We start from the raw sequence: 16,859 nt of genomic DNA on the forward strand, positions 1-16,859 counted from the left end.
ATTTAGTAAACTAAACCGGCCGTATTGGGAGGAGGCAAGAGAGTGCGCAGCTGCCTCTTTGATGGGTGCAGAAGGAAGGACGCAAGCTCTCCGCTCATGTCTATGGTAAGAGCCGACTTATTACCACCATTTTCTCACGGAAACATGCCGTTTGACATGTGGTAGGGAACCATGTTCGCCTGACCGCTCTGTTCCATAGTAAAGCTTCACCGTCATCTTTCGGGAATGTAAAGAAGGAAACACCCGCTGTGTTTGTGTTGCTAAAGGTGGCCGCAATACACCGCTTCCCACCTACATCTTTCTTCTTTGATGTTTCCATTATTCATTGAACAAATTGCAAAAGATTCAGCAACACAGACGTCCAGAATACTGTGGAATTATGCAATGAAAAGAGACGATTTATAGCTGGGAACGGTGCTGGAACAAAATGTCCTCTACAATGCGTGACATCACGCGCACGCATTGTAGAGGACATTTAATATTGTAATTTAGTAAACTAAACCGGCCGTATTGGCATGTGTTGCAATGTTAATATTTCATCATTGATATATAAACTATCAGAATGGGTGGTCGGTAGTAGTGGGTTTCAGTAAGCCTTTAAGAGACACGCTTACGACGCAGGGTTTAAACTCAAGGCGATCAGTCACACTGTAGAACACAGTAATAGAACAGCAGCGAGAGAATTTAACATTAACAGCAGCAACACAGACTCGTTTAATGACGACTTCGACGAGACGGAGCCGGGCATGTTGGATGCAGTATTCGCCCAACTGTTTGGCGATGGTCGTAGAGACCATTGTCAGCCACGTTTCCGTCAGTCCACCCCAAGGCAGCCGTGGCTACAAATGTAGTTTAGCGCCACCAACGTGTGACTTTGGACTGAATTACTTATGAGTCCTGACTGCTACGCGCTTTGAGTCACTAGAATAAAAGCTATATATAAACATAAAATTCATGACTTATTATTTTCCCTAAATGACGATTGGCTGAAATGGTCCAACAGTTGAGTGCTGACAGACCACCTGTGAAGTTAGTTTTTAGTTGTACTTTGTTATTTTCAGTATTGTATATAATGCATTGGAATACACAGCAAGGCATGACATAAATCTATATTGAAGCTCCTTGCAAACTTTTTTTTTTTACAAACAACTTTAAAGTTGACATTTAAATGTTATTACTTTAAATACATTTGCCTTATGAGTATATTTTTGATGAATACTATATGTATTTTACTTCTTATGTTTCCACATTTCCCTCTGCTAATGTATATGATGTGTGTTTTTAACAAAACGCAATAATAGAGCATTATTTGTTAAAGGCCTACTGAAATCCACTACTACCGACCACACAATGATAGTTTATATATCAATTATGAAATATTAACATTGCAACACATGCCAATACGGCCTTTTTGTCACACATATGGATCATGTTTTGTTTTTTCATGTTATGTTTTGATTTTGGACATTCAGTCACGTTTTGCACTTCCTGGTTTTGTTTGTTATCATGCCAACTCATTAGTTTTCCCCTGTCACATCCCTGTTCTCAGCCTCACACCTGTTTTCACTAATGATCATAGCTATTTAATTCACTCTTTTTCTTGTCTTCATCCTGGGATCTTCACACTCGCACACATGCTACCCATGCTGCACCTCCTTCATGCCCTCGTCAATAGTTCCATGTCGTGTAAGTTTTTATATTTATGCCATTGTGCTAGTTTTGTTTATAGTTTATTATTATTCATGCCAATCGAGCAAGTGTTTTTGTTTCATGTTTGTAGTTTGCAGCATTTATGCTAGTCTTTTGTTTGTTCATAGCCAAGTGTCTGTACCTCCTTGTGAGCGCCCTTAGTTTGTTTATTTTTTATTATAGTCTTTAAATGAACAACCATGTACTCACGTCCACGCCTCGCTTGTGCTGATTCTCATCTGCGTCGAGGAAACAATCCACGCCCAAGCCATGTTGTGACACTTTTTAGTTTACTAAATTGCAATTTTAAATTTCGCAAGGAAGTATCCTGCTGAAACGTCGTGGTATGATGACGCGTGCGCTTGACGTCACACATTGTAGAGGACATTTTGTTCCAGCACCGTTCCCAGCTGTAAGTCGTCTGTTTTCATCGCATAATTCCACAGTATTCCGGACCTCTGTGTTGCTGAATCTTTTGCAATTTGTTCAATGAATAATGGAGACATCAAAGAAGAAAGCTGTAGGTGGGAAGCGGTGTATTGCGGCCGCCTTTAGCAACACAAACACAGCCGGTGTTTCCTTGTTTACATTCCCGAAAGATGACGGTGAAGCTTTACTATGGAACAGAGATGTCAAGCGAACACGGTTGGATTGGAACACACACACAAAGTACAGTGTATTATGCAGCAATCATTTCGAAAGATCGTGTTTCGAAGAGGGTCCCTTGCGAAGGGCAGAGTTGGGCATCGCCACCACCCGTCGACTGGTGCTGAAGAAAGATGCGGGGCCGACGTTCAGGTTGTACAGGTACGACCATATAATCTCACTAAAACACTAGTAACACAATAAGCAGATAAGGGATTTTCCAGGATTATCCTAGTAAAGTTGTCTAATAACATCTGAATCGCTCCCACTGTATAGTCTTTTTTTTTTTCTCTAGTCCTTCACTCTCACTTCCCTCATCCACGAATCTATCATCCTCGCTCAAATTAATGGGAAAATTGTCACTTTCTCGGTCCAAATCGCTTTAGCTGCTGGTGGCCATGATTGTAAACAATGTTCAGATGTGAGGAGCTCCACAACCCGTGACGTCACGCGCACATCGTCTGCTACTTCCGGTACAGGTAAGGCTTTTTATTAAAGACCAAAAGTTGCAAACTTTATCATCGATTTTCTCTACTAAATCTTTTCAGCAAAAATATGGCAATATTGCGAAATGATCAAGTATGACACATAGAATGGACCTGCTATCCCCGTTTAAATAAGAAAATCTCATTTCAGTTGGCCTTTAACTATAATTGAATTATACTTTTACTTTACTTTAAAGGCCCAAGCTGATATTTGTAATTTAATTGTGACAACTTCTGAGCAAGTCCTGCTTCCATAATATTGAGAGAGGACATGTGGTGAAAAGAAAAGAGAGTGGCTGCCAAGTGAATCTGTCACTTGACTGCCAACGTTTACACCCCAGTGAGGACTTCTCTCCTGACCTTTACGTCACATTTTTCATGACAATCCACGGAGAGCAATAAAACATATTTATACGTCCGCACCAAAAAGAACAATGGGAGGACAGGTTCCGCGAGCGCGGCTTAGCGGGCGAACAGTTTGGGTGTGTGCGGGTTCTTTGTTCGGAATCGGTGTGAAAATCCTGTCAGCATTTAGGGAAGCTTTAGTGACTTCATTGACTGCAGCAGCTATTGAAGTCCTCCCACGGACAGAAGCATCACAACTCTTCCTTTTCTCTCTCACGGTGCAGGGAGTGGAACCAAAGCAAACAGCTGCAGCAAACAGGATGTCAGAGCAAAATCTAAGCCTCCTAAATGACCGAACCATTCATTTTCAGTGGAGGCGTCGAAATGGCCGGAACACTTTAGGAACATGTCAAGCAAGCAAGATAATTCCATTTCCAATGCCACATTCCTCTCATTTAGCTCTGTACTACCAGTTAGAGCTGTAACTAAATACAATGCTGCCTCACTTTCCATACAACTACATTTTGGATGAAAATCTTGGCCAAAATGTTCCCCTAGTTTTTGTGTAGGGCTGGAAAGTGGAGTCTTTGCCCTGTGGGTCCTGCAAAGCTTATTTACCTTTTGTTTATTCTCCAACAAGTTTAAAACATGGCACAAAGTACAAACCCTGTTTCCATATTAGTTGGGAATACAATGATTTGCAAATCATTTTCAACCCATATTCAGTTGAATATGCTACAAAGAGAACATATTTGATGTTCAAACTGATAAGCTTGATTGATTTTTTTGGCAAAAAATCATTAACTTTAGAATTTGATGCCAGCAACACGTGACAAAGAAGTTGGAAAAGGTGGTAATAAATACTGATAAAGTTGAGAAATGCTCATCAAACACTTAATTGGAACATCCCACAGGTGTGCAGGCTAATTGGGAACAGGTGGGTGCCATGATTGGGTATAAAAGCAGCTTCCATGAAATGCTAAGTAATTCACAAACAAGTATGGGGCGAGGGTCACCAATTTGTAAGAAAATTGTCGAACAGTTTTAGAACAACATTTCTCAACGAGCTATTGCAAGGAATTTAGGGATTTTACCATCTACGGTCCATAAAATCATCAAAAGGTTCAGAGAATCTGGAGAAATCACTGCACGTAAGCGATGATATTACTGACCTTTGATCCCTCAGGCGGTACTGCATCAAAAACCGACATCAGTGTGTAAAGGATATCACCCACCTCCAAAGAAAACACCTAGGGATAGGCCCCTCCCACCTCCAAAGACATGCACCTGGGGATATGCCCCTTCCACCTCCAAAGACATGCACCTGGGGATAGGCCCATCCAACCTCCAAAGACATGCACCTGGGGATGAGCCCATCCCACCTCCAAACACATGCACCTGGGGATAGGCCCCTCGCACCTCCAAAGACATGCACCTGGGGATAGGCCCCTCCCACTTCCAAACACATGCACCTGGGGATGGGGCCCTCCCACCTCCAAGGACATGCACTTGGGGATAGGGCCCTCCCACCTCGAAAGACATGCACTTGGGGATAGGCCCCTCCCACCTCCAAACACATGCACCTGGGGATAGGCCCATCCCACCTCCAAACACATGCACCTGGGGATAGGCCCCTCCCACCTCCAAAGACATGCACCTGGGGATAGGCCCCTCCCACTTCCAAACACATGCACTTGGGGATAGGGCCCTCCCACCTCCAAAGACATGCACTTGGGGATAGGCCCTTCCCACCTCCAAACACATGCACCTGGGGATAGGCCCATCCCACCTCCAAACACATGCACCTGGGGATAGGCCCCTCCCACCTCCAAACACATGCACCTGGGGATAGGCCCATCCCACCTCCGAAGACATGCACCTGGGTATAGGCCCCTCCCACGTCCAAAGACATGCACCTGGGGATAGGTTGAATGGCAACACTAAATGGTCCCTAGTGTGTGAATGTTGTCCATCTGTGTTGGCCCTGTGATGAGATGGTGACTTGTCCAGGGTGTACGCCGCCTTCCGCCCGAATGCAGCTGAGATAGGCTCCAGTAGCCCTAACACACACCCCCCCCCCTAAAAAAAAAAGCGAGAAACGGTAGGAAATGGATGGATGGATTATTATTAAATACAAGAAATAAAGTATGAAAGTTGCTCTTTCTTCCTCCATCTTTTAATAAATTGGATTTTCATTATTTCTTACAGGAAATCCTCCACACGGCACCTCCTCTCCGAACAGGCTAACCTCCTCCAACCTCCACAGATCAAAGCTTCGAACAATAGGAGACCGGGCTTTCTGCTCCCGCTGCTCCCAGTCTGTGGAACGCTCTCCCTGACCACCTGAGGGCACCTCAGACTGTGGATGCTTTTAAAAAAGGCTTAAAAACCCATCTTTTAAAAAAGATTCTGGTTCTAGCTATTGGGCTGTTTCCAGTTTTATACTTTATTTATTTTGATTATCTTTTTACTATTATTATTATTTAAAAAAATGTTACACTGTGGCACTTTGAGGTTGTTTGCCCAACGTAAAGTGCTTCTTTTACAAATAAAATCTATTATTATTATTATTAAAAATAATTGGGTTTTCATACCATGCATTCTTCCTCTGACCTTTTGGAAGAGAATACTAACGAAGACCCGGGTACTGTTGTACTTGTACCCTTTACTCACTTACTACAAGTTGCTTTTGTCCATGATGCCTGCATGGGACCTGCAGTCACACATGGTGAGAGCCACACAAGACAGGAAAGTTTTTCCTTGGCATGTCAAAGGACCACTGTATCCGCCATACCGTCCCTAATAAGCCCACGGATATGCCCGGTGAGTAATGAGCTCAAGGGTCCTGAGGAAATGTGGCGAATACACGCGGAATACATTCCATTGAATGAAAGAATGGGTAGAAGGCGCACATTCCTTCAGTGCTGCCACTGGGAGACTCAATGTCTGATTGTGTGCTGAAGAATGCTATTCATTCCACAGTGGGGAATCCGGGCTAACATTTTAGGCATGTCGCATTCAAACAGCAGACATGTTATTTTGTTTTGTCTGTGGATCCGTTTTTAGCTTGTGCAAGGACACACTATAAGAAACAAGCTCATTGCCTCATCACCATTTGATTTGGCCATCTGAGCAACACTGAGGAGCTGCTAAGTGGCTTTGCATTGATCCTGAAGGCTGCCCAATGACGTGACTTGTTGGCGACTTTTGACCTTTAGGGTCACAGCGCTACAAGCCATGTAGCATCTGGGATGAGAAGTTGGACCGTAAACAGTTTCGATATTCTCTTTCTTCCTGGGTAGTGGCAGCTGGAGCTTCATTTAGAAGCAATATGCTTTGGCCACAAGTACACAAATGTTCTCCTTCCCCAGTGAAGGGAAATTTGCTCGGAATGCATGGAAAACCAATATTAATCCACACTAAATGTGACAAAATATAGTGTTTGTCGAGAATTTTAAATACAAACCCCGTTTTCATATGAGTTGGGAAATTGTGTTAGATGTAAATATAAACGGAATACAATGATTTGCAAATCCCTTTCAACCCGTTCAATTGAATGCACTACAAAGACAAGATATTTGATGTTCAAACTCATAAACTGCTGCTAGCGGGGTGTATAAAATAGCCAGGAAATATCATGGATGCAAAGGATTCTGGGTATTTGTTGTGTTGCGTTTATGTTGTGTTACTGGGAGGATGTTCTCCCGAAATGTGTTTGTTGTTCTTGTTTGGTGTGGCTTCACGGCGTGGCGCATATTACTAAGAGTGTTAAAATTGTTTATATCACAACCATTAGTGTACTCTGTGTCACCCAGTATGCCTTGCAGTCGTGTGCGTGTGTCTGCGGAAGCCACACACAACATGTTGCTGGGCTGACAAGCAGATTGTACATGCTGTAGAAGGCGACAAAGCCAATGGCTTCATAGCACGTCCTAATACTGATTAACTGGGTGACTGCCGGCAGTCATTCTAGAGGACGTTTGCGTCTCCTATTGTCTTCTTCGCTTTGTGACACGGGTCAAAATGGCTCTTTGAATGGTAGAGGATACCGATCCCTGAACCATGTAAATCAAATATTTCGGAATGGTTTAACTGCCACCCGCCCAAATCTAATTAAAATCTATTTTTCCGTCATGTCACCCGCCCGACCCGAGGTTTATCCGCAGACTCCGCGGATGAGACCGCAAACCGCGCATCTCTACTAGTAACACAATAAGCGGATAAGGGATTTCCAGAATTATCCTAGTAAATGTGTCGGTTTAGCTCGGTTGGTAGAGTGGCCGTGCCAGCAACTTGAGAGTTGCAGGTTCGATTCCCGCTTCTGCCAACCTAGTCACTGCCGTTGTGTCCTTGGGCAAGACACTTTACCCACCTGCTACCAGTGCCACCCACACTGGTTTGAATATAACTTAGATATTGGGTTTCACTATGTAAAGCGCTTTGAGTCACTAGAGAAAAAGCGCTATATAAATATAATTCACTAATAACATCTGAATCGCTCCCACTGCCCTCGCCTTTTTTTTTCTTTTTTTTTTTTTAATGCTTCCCTAACTTTCCTCATCCACGAATCTTTCATCCTCGCTCAAATTAATGGGGAAATCGTCGCTTTCTCGGTCCGAATTGCTCTTGCTGCTGGTGGCCATGATTATAAACAATGTGAGGATGTGAGGAGCTCCACAACCCGTGATGTCACACACACATCGTCTGCTACTTTCGGTACAGGCAGGGCTTTTTTATTAGCGACCAAAAGTTGTAAACTTTATCGTCGATGTTCTCTACAAAATCCTTTCAGCAAAAATATGGCAATATCGAAAAATGATCAAGTTTGACACACAGAATGGATCTGCTATCCCCGTTTAAATAAGAACATCTCATTTCAGTAGGCCTTTAATCAAACTGAACAGAGAAGGTGGACGTGTGTACAAATGGCAGAAAGACGGGGTAAGAGAAAACCACTGAAATAGCCATTAGAGGACAGGTGTAACAGGGTTCTGCCGGGGGGCCCCGAGGCCACCACTGTCCACCTTGGTGTTTATTTGTCCACCCCCTCCCCTCTAGGCACTCAAAGGGTAAACGTCTATTCTGGTTTAGGGTTACAGCTGAGCTGCCTTGAACCCCCGGGCTCCCAAGTGCACATGCCATTCCTGGCAAGCCAGTGCCCGCCCGCACGGAGCGAGGGCCACTTTTTTTCTTTGTTTCACCCACCAAACCCTCAGAACGAGCAACCTGACCCCCCAATCATGTGTGGCTTTATGTGTCCATCAGAGGACAGTCATGTCTGCAGAAGGTGGCTAACAGTTAAAGTCAGGGTGACAACCACGGTGATGACAGATCCAGGTTCTTCCATCCATCCAAGACGCTGCTGCCAAAGCCATTTGTTGGCCAACATCTCTCAGACGTCTACTCAGGAGGAGTCTACCTTTGCAGCACCTGGCCATCGCTCAGGACTATTCTAAAACTGTTGTACAGCTTAACTATAGACCATGATAAGGTACACAGTCAAGGATAAATTAAAGTTAAAGTACCAATGATTGTCACACAAACACTAGGTCTGGTGAAATTTGTTGTCTGCATTCGACCCATCCCCTTGATCACCTCCTGGGAAGTGAGGGGAGCAGTGGGCAGCAGTGGGCAGCAGCGGTGCCGCGCCCGGGAATCATTTATGATGATTTAACCCCCAATTCCAACCCTTGATGCTGAGTGTCAAGCAGGGAGGCAATGGGGCCCATTTTTTTATAGTCTTTGGTATGACTCGGCCGGGGTTTGAACTCCCAACCTACCGATTTCAGGGCGGACGCTCTAACCCAGGGGTCACCACCACTGTGCCCACGGGCACCAGGTCGCCCGTAAGGACCAGGTGCTGAGGAAGAACAGACTGGAGAGGCAACTGATGGTGACCTTCTATCGCTCGGCTGTCGAGAGCCTGCTGACGTACTGCATAAAAGTGTGGTACGCCAGCTGCACTGAAGCAGACAAACAGGCGATTCAGAGGGTCATAAAGTCGGCACAAAAAATCATCGGCTGTCCCCTGCCCTCCCTGAAGGACTTACACAACTCCCGTTGCCTCAACAGAGTAATAAACATTACCAAGGACAGCACACACCCTGGCTTCCACCTGTTCGACTTGCTACCATCAGGCAGGCGCTACAGGTGCATGAGAGCCAGAACAAACAGGCACAGAGACAGCTTCTTTCCCAAAGCTGTCACCATGTTGAACTCTAACTTATGATATAAGTTATTATTATATACAATATAATGCCCTAATACCCTACTGTGCAATACAACCCTTCGAGTGCAATACGTCCGTCACTGATACTTCTATAGTGTTTTGTATATTGTACAGAATTGCTTATTATTTTTATTGGATAGTAGTCTGTTTATTTCAATTATTAGTTTTTCCTTTATTACCTCTTATGTCATTTATTTCACCCCATATTTGTTCCCACTACCGCACCTTAAGTTGGAGTCTTTAATCTCGTTATATGCAAATAAAATGACAATAAAGTTCATTCTATTCTGAGTCGCCCGCTGGCCTGTTCTAAAAATAGGTCAAATAGCAGCACTTACCAGTGAGCTGCCTCTATTTTTTTATTAGCAAGCTGGTCTCGCTTTGCTCGACATTTTTAATTCTAAGAGAGACAAAACTCAAATAGAATTTGAAAATCCAAGAAAATAAAGACTTGGTCTTCACTTGTTTGAATAAATTCATTTATTTTTTTTACTTTGCTTCTTATAACTTTCAGAAAGACAATTTTAGAGAAAAAATCCAACCTTAAAGGGGAACATTATCACAATTTCAAAAGGGTTAAAAACAATAAAAATCAGTTCCCAGTGGCTTGTTGTATTTTTTTTAAGTTTTTTTTCTAAATTTTACCCGTCCCAGAATATCCCTAAATAAAGCTTTAAAGTGCCTTATTTTCGCTATCTTCGAAACCACTATCCATTTCCCTGTGACGTCATACAAGGCTGCCAATACAAACAACATGGCGGTTACCACAGCAAGATATAGCGACATTAGCTCGGATTCAGACTGGGATTTCAGCGGCTTAAGCGATTCAACAGATTACGCATGTATTGAAACCGATGGTCGGAGTATGGAGGCAGATAGCGAAAACGAAATTGAAGAAGAAATTGAAGCTATTGAGCGAATAGCTATTGACGCTATTCGGCCATAGCGTGGGTGTACCTAATGAAGTGGCCCATAGCATGGCTGCCTTATTAGCATCGCCGGTGAAATGTGCAGACCAAACGATCAGGACTTTCGCATCTTGTGACAGTGGAGCAACTTAAATCCGTCGATTGGTAAGTGTTTGTTTCGCATTAAATGTGGGTATCTAGTTTCAAATGTACATACAGCTAGCGTAAATAGCATGTTAGCATCGATTAGCGTAGCATGTTAGCATCGATTAGTTGGCAGTCATGCGTGACCAAATGTCGGATTAGCACATAAGTCAACAACATCAGCAAAACTCACCTTTGTGATTTCGTTGACTTAATCGTTGCAAATGCATGTGCAGGTTATCCATACATCTCTGTGCCATGTCTGTCTTAACATCGCCGGTCAAATGTGAAGACACTCTGGTACATTCAGTGGGGGTCTGGCGGCAGATTTCTTGCCAGTGGTGCAACTTGAATCCCTCCCTGTTAGTGTTGTTAGACCCTCCGACAACGCATGATGTCTCCAAGGTTCCAGAAAATAGCCGAAAAAACGGAAAATAACAGAGCTGAGACCCGGTGTTTGTAATGTGAAAATGAATATGGCGGGTGTGTTACCTCGGTGACGTCACATTCTGACGTCATCGCTAAAAGACCGATAAACAGAAAGGCGTTTAATTTGCCAAAATTCACCCATTTAGAGTTCGGAAATCGGTTAAAAAAATACATGGTCTTTTTTCTGCAACATCAAGGTACATATTCTCGCTTGCATAGGTTTGGTGATAATGTTCCCCTTTAAAAAATGGATTTTAGAATTTTTAAACTTATATACCTTTTGACCTTTTAAATTCCTTCCTCTTCTTTCCTGACAATTTAAAACTTAAAGCCCACCAGGCTGCACCAAACTTTTGGTGCCTTGTTGACACAGATAAGTACAGTGGTGTATGTGCAGCAGCTATGAAGGTTGCAAGCCAGTTTAGTTCAACTTATCTTTGTGAATCAGCCTTTTCTGACATGAACTTCATCAAGAACAAACACAGAACACACCTCACTGATGCACATCTGCAAGACTCACTCAGAGTTGCAGTTTCAAGTTACACACCAGAGTACAACACACTACTTAACAGCATGCAATGCCAGGCTTCCCACTAACTGACAAAGAAACCGATAACAGATTTGGTGACCAGTTCAAAGTGTGACATGATTTATTTAAACATTTGAGAGTTGACTTTTGTATTTTACATGAGTTCTTATTTGTACAAACATGGTGAAAAGTAATTCATGATTTGTTAAAAAAAAAACGTTAGTGGCTAGCTAGTTAAAATAGGATATTGTGATTTCGCAAGACTGTCTTAGAAGTGATCATTTGAAAATGTTCAATTTGACAAATGTGCACATAGAGCATGGGTGTCAAACTCTGGCCCGCGGGCCAAATTTGGCCCGCCGTGTACTTTCATTTGGCCCTTCAGGCAATATCAAATTAAAATTAAAGCTGGCCCGCCGCATTAACGCCACATTCACCACTAATACTCATACTCGTCAACCCTACCGATTTTCCCGGGAGACTCCCGAAGTTCAGTACTCCACCCGAATTTCTCCCGATTTCCCCCCGGACAACAATGTTGGGGGTGGGCCCTAAAAACACTGTCTTTGGTGTTACTCCATACAAACAACGTGCTGGCCCAGTCACATAATATATGCAACTTATACACACAAACAAGTGAATGCAAGGCATATTTGGTCAACAGCCATACAGGTCACACTGAGGGTGGCCGTATAAACAACTTTGACACTGTTACAAATATGCGCCACACAGTGAACCCACACCAAACAAGAATGACAAACAATTTGGGAGAACATCCCCACCGTAACACAACAGAACAAATACCCAGAAGCACTTGCGGCACTAACTCTTCCGGGACGCTACAATATACACCCCAGTTACCACCAAACCCCGCCGCCGAAAAGAGGCATTCAATTTTTATTTTTTATTTTATTCTTATTTGATATGCCATTGATATTTTTTAATTATTATTATTTGAAACTTGATTTTGCATGTCACTATAAAGTCATATAAGCCTTGCTTGTTCAATATTCAATTCAAAACTTGTTTGGGTCCCTATTAAAAAGTTAATTTTTTCAACTTTGGCCCACGGCTTTGTTCGGTTTTTAAATTTTGGCCCACTCTGTATTTGAGTTCGACACCCCTGACTTGGAGAAAATATAAAAAATAAAGTGTTGCATATTGATATTTATCTGTTTCTATATATATTTATTGTGAGAAATCATTAAGATGATCAGTGTTTCCACAAAGATAAATATCATTAATTATTAATAATAAAATATAGTTAAAGGTAAATTGAGCAAATTGGCTATTTCGGGCAATTTATTTAAGTGTGTATCAAACTGGTAGCCCTTCACATTAATCAGTACCCAGGAAGTAGCTCTTGGTTTCAAAAAGGTTGGTGACCCCTGTTTTAGTTTTTTTCGATCAATCTTTCTCAAAATGTACAAACAGTTGCTCTTCAGTTTTTAAATGAAAGTGGGGTGGTAATTGGTCATTTCTGGGACAGCGAGTGGCCACGATAATTCATTAATGAATATTAGACGGATACTGCCCTCCAAAATAGTCTCTGTTTTTGATGAAATAACATTATAGGAATTGTTACAACGTGTAAATGTGATAAAACAAACACGTTTACTTGACCCACTTCCTAGGAAACTTACCAAGGAGCTGTTTGTAATATTAGGTCTATCAGTGCTAAATATTATAAACTTATCACTTTCCTATGGCACTGTTCCCCTAGCATTCAAAAAAGTGGTTATTCATCTTCTGCTCAAAAGACTTAACCTCCATCCTGACCTCATGGTAAACTACCGACCGGTGTCTCACCTTCCCTTTATTTCGAAAATCCTCAAAAAAATTGTCGCACAGGAGCTAAATGAACACTTAGCGTCTAACAATCTATGTGAAACCTTTCAATCCGGTTTCAGGTCAAATCACTCTATGGAGACAGCCTTCGCACAAATGACTAATGATCTATTGCTAACTAGGATGCTGCTTTCAATACCCTCGATCATAAAATTTTATTAGAGCGTATCAAAACACGTATTGGTATGTCACACTTAGTCTTGTCTTGGTTTAACTCTTATCTTACTGACAGGATGCAGTGCGTCTCTCTTAACAATGTGACCTCGGACTATGTTAAGGTAACGTGTGGAAAGGCATGCGGTAAATTTAGGCCTGCAATTATAAATTTGAGTGTGATGTAAGGATAACATCATAAAAAGCACATTTAATAAAAAAAGTTTTATTACGGTCTTTCCTTTACTTATAAATGAAGTCTATGCGCAGCTCCTTCTGATCAAAAGCATCGATAACTTGTTTAGAGAAGTCTTCCTTACCTTTCTTCAGTTTTAAAAGTCTGTCTCGATAGAGATCTTCCTTTATTACTTCCTGCTTCGATTGAAATTCCAGTTTAGAAAACTGTTTTATTTTAGATATGTAATCCTCCATGTTAAAAGTGCAAGCGAGAGGAAAAAATAAACGATCGCTGCTCACTCTTGCTGCTTGTTGTCACTTTTTCTGCAGCCGAGTAGTCGCAAGAAGGATCACTAGCGCCCTCTACCACCAGGAGGCGGGAGTCATTTAATGACTCATATTTGACACACGCAGCTACGGTATATTAATAAAACATAACTGCTTACTGTTCTTTTTAGCATATTCAATAGCTTGGACCTTAAATCCTACTGAATAGCTCTTAATCTTCTTCCCTTTATGCGATTTCAAATGATTGAAATCAGCCTTCTCCATTTTGAAAATGATAACAGGTGATGTGTCACTCGTGACGTGACGAGTTTGACTCCAGGGAAACTCTAGGCGTATGCTAATTATTTGGCGAAACGAGTTTGACCCGGCGAAATTTTAGACATGCGCTAATAAAATAATATTTTGCGAAACGAGTTTGACCCGGCAGTAATTCTAGGCAGGCGCATACTATTCAAGGAAATACAGTAACTAAATGTTATTTATCTTCCAATTGCAGTAGAATGGTAAACAATTATACAGTAATGACACATTTTATAACATGTGCATCCTTTTAAATGGCTATTTGCCTTATTATATATTATGATTACATTCGTGCTTAATTTAGTCAAAAAGTAATGCTGACAACAATATCGTTCATCGGCAACAATTTGTAGGTCAATCTACCGTCCAGCAAAATGTGTTGAGTGTGTGACGTATGAATGGAAATAATTCAAGAGCGTATTTATATGTTGTGATCAAGCTTTGTGCGACTCATTGAAGTTGAGCGGCTGCAAAGTCAACAATGAAACAGAGGAAGGTGAGCGAGGTGGGCGGGGCGTACCGTACATCTTGCCCTCGTCAGAGAGGATGATTTTCCTGCGGCCACAGGGCGGGTAAATGGCCAGGGCCTCCTGGAAGCTCTGCTCAATGTCGGGGCTCCACACGCCTTCCGCATCGTTCTCCAAGGGTTTGTCTAGCCCGTCCCCCAGCTCCTCGCTCCCACCCCTGGGGGAGGGGGCCGGCACCCACTCCGTAGACGTGGTGGGAAGACGGGAAGCGAACCACAGAGCAAGGATGGATGCTGGAGTGTCTCGGGGTAGCAGGTTGCAGGTTGTGCTCCTTCTTGTAGGGATCCCACCCGAGTGTTGAGGTTAGCCCTGGAACACAAGGAAATAGTCATGCATTCAATTCTTCTCTGCAAGAACAATTCACACTTTCCTGGAGGATAAGTCTTTTAAAAAATCATACAAAAAAATTTAATCTCAAGCACTATAAAACTATTTTTTTTCCATTTGATTCATTTTGTTGTATCTATTTTATAACGTGTGTACTGTATTTGTTCAAACCATCAGTTCACTCGCTAATCATTAAAAAATGTAATTAGTATTTTTTTTTTGTATGCATGTTATGTATTTTAAGTTGTTTCAAATGTGTTATATTGTACTTGTAATTATGCAATCAATTTACAGTAAAACAATATTTGAATAGTTTTAAACAATTTTACTTCAATCAATTACTTTACCATACTTGTCAACCTTGAGACCTCAGACTTCGGGAGGTGGGGGATGGCGGGGCGTAGTTGGCGCGTGTATTTCAAGTATTTCATACATATTTTAACCCTTAACTCAACAATGAGTAGATGAGTGTTATGTGTGTGTAAATGTGTAAATAAATGAACACTGAAATGCAAGTATTCGTATATATATGTATATATATATATATATATATATATATATATATATCCTCTCGCTTGCACTTTTAACATGGAGGATTACATATCTAAAATAAAACAGTTTTCTAAACTGGACTTTCAATCGAAGCAGGAAGTAATAAAGGAAGATCTCCATCGAGACAGAGAGAGTTTTAGAACTGAAGAAAGATAAGGAAGACTTCTATAAACAAGTTATCGATTCTTTTGATCAGAAGGAGCTGCGCATGGACTTCATTTATAAGTAAAGGTAAAATGTGCCTAATAAAAAAAGCAAGTTTTTTTTATTAAATGTGGTTTTCATGATGGTATCCTTACACACATAACACTCATCAAGTATTTTTATATAAGAAAACTTGAATTCCAGTGTTCATTGATTTACACATTTACACACACATAACACTCATCTAGGCGTGTGTAAATATGTGTAAATGTGTGTAAATGAACACTGAAATTCAAGTATTCTTATATATATATATATATATATATATATATATATATATATATATATATATATATATATAGAAAAAAAACACAACACTAATCTACTCATTTTTGAGTTAAGGGTAAAATTGTCTATCCTTGTTCTATTCTCTGTCCCTATTTTTCTAACCATATGAATGTACAGTGGATGGCAGTATTGTCCTGTTTAAGAGTGCCACAACATTGCTGTTTACGGCAGACAAACTGCTTTACGGTAGACAAAAACGTGACTGCTGTTGTTGTGTGTTGTTGCCGCGCTGGGAGGACGTTAATGAAACTGCCTAACAATAAACCCACATAGGAAACCAAGAACTCTACCTCGATCATTCTACAGTTATAACGTTGTTTGGCAGACACGCTGTTTATATTGTGGGAAAGCAGACGTGAAAACAGGCTGTCCTCACTCAGGTCCGCATGGAGCTGGAGGGGGCGTGGCCTCCAGCTCTGCCAGAATTTCGGGAGATTTTTGGGAGAAAACTTGTCCCGGGAGGTTTTTGGTAGAGGCGCTGAATTTCGGGAGTCTCCCGGAAAATCCGGGAGGGTTGGCAAGTATGTACTTTACTGTCACTGTCAAAATAACAGCAGTTATACATACTACAAAATGTTAAACTTTACTCATATTTATACTTCAGTACAGTATTAATATTTGTAAAATTGCTCATAAAATTGTTAAGAATCTCAATTCTAGTCATGTAACATTTTTGTATTGCTACGTGTTGCCAGGTGGTGCATAATGCTCCATAGCGTCTTGTGAGGTCTACTTTGCCATCTGGGGGGTTGTGAAAGTGGACCAGCCTGTCAGACCATGGTCACATTTGTC

The 16,859-nt window shown here is 41.7% G+C and overlaps 1 protein-coding gene across 2 annotated transcripts in view; it reads right to left on the reverse strand.

The window, feature by feature from the left end:
- Nucleotides 1–16,859, reverse strand: part of LOC133562996 (transcriptional enhancer factor TEF-3-like) — a 108,918-nt gene that overhangs the window by 67,958 nt on the left and 24,101 nt on the right. For both annotated transcript variants that reach the window (XM_061916867.1, XM_061916866.1), the window contains exon 2: nt 14,690–15,005. In XM_061916867.1, the coding sequence (XP_061772851.1) occupies nt 14,690–14,803 (114 nt within the window). In that variant the 5' untranslated portion in view covers nt 14,804–15,005. The remainder of the gene's footprint in view (nt 1–14,689; nt 15,006–16,859) is intronic.

This window comes from Nerophis ophidion, linkage group LG12 (assembly GCF_033978795.1).
Source record: "Nerophis ophidion isolate RoL-2023_Sa linkage group LG12, RoL_Noph_v1.0, whole genome shotgun sequence".
NCBI classification, from domain to species: domain Eukaryota; kingdom Metazoa; phylum Chordata; class Actinopteri; order Syngnathiformes; family Syngnathidae; genus Nerophis; species Nerophis ophidion.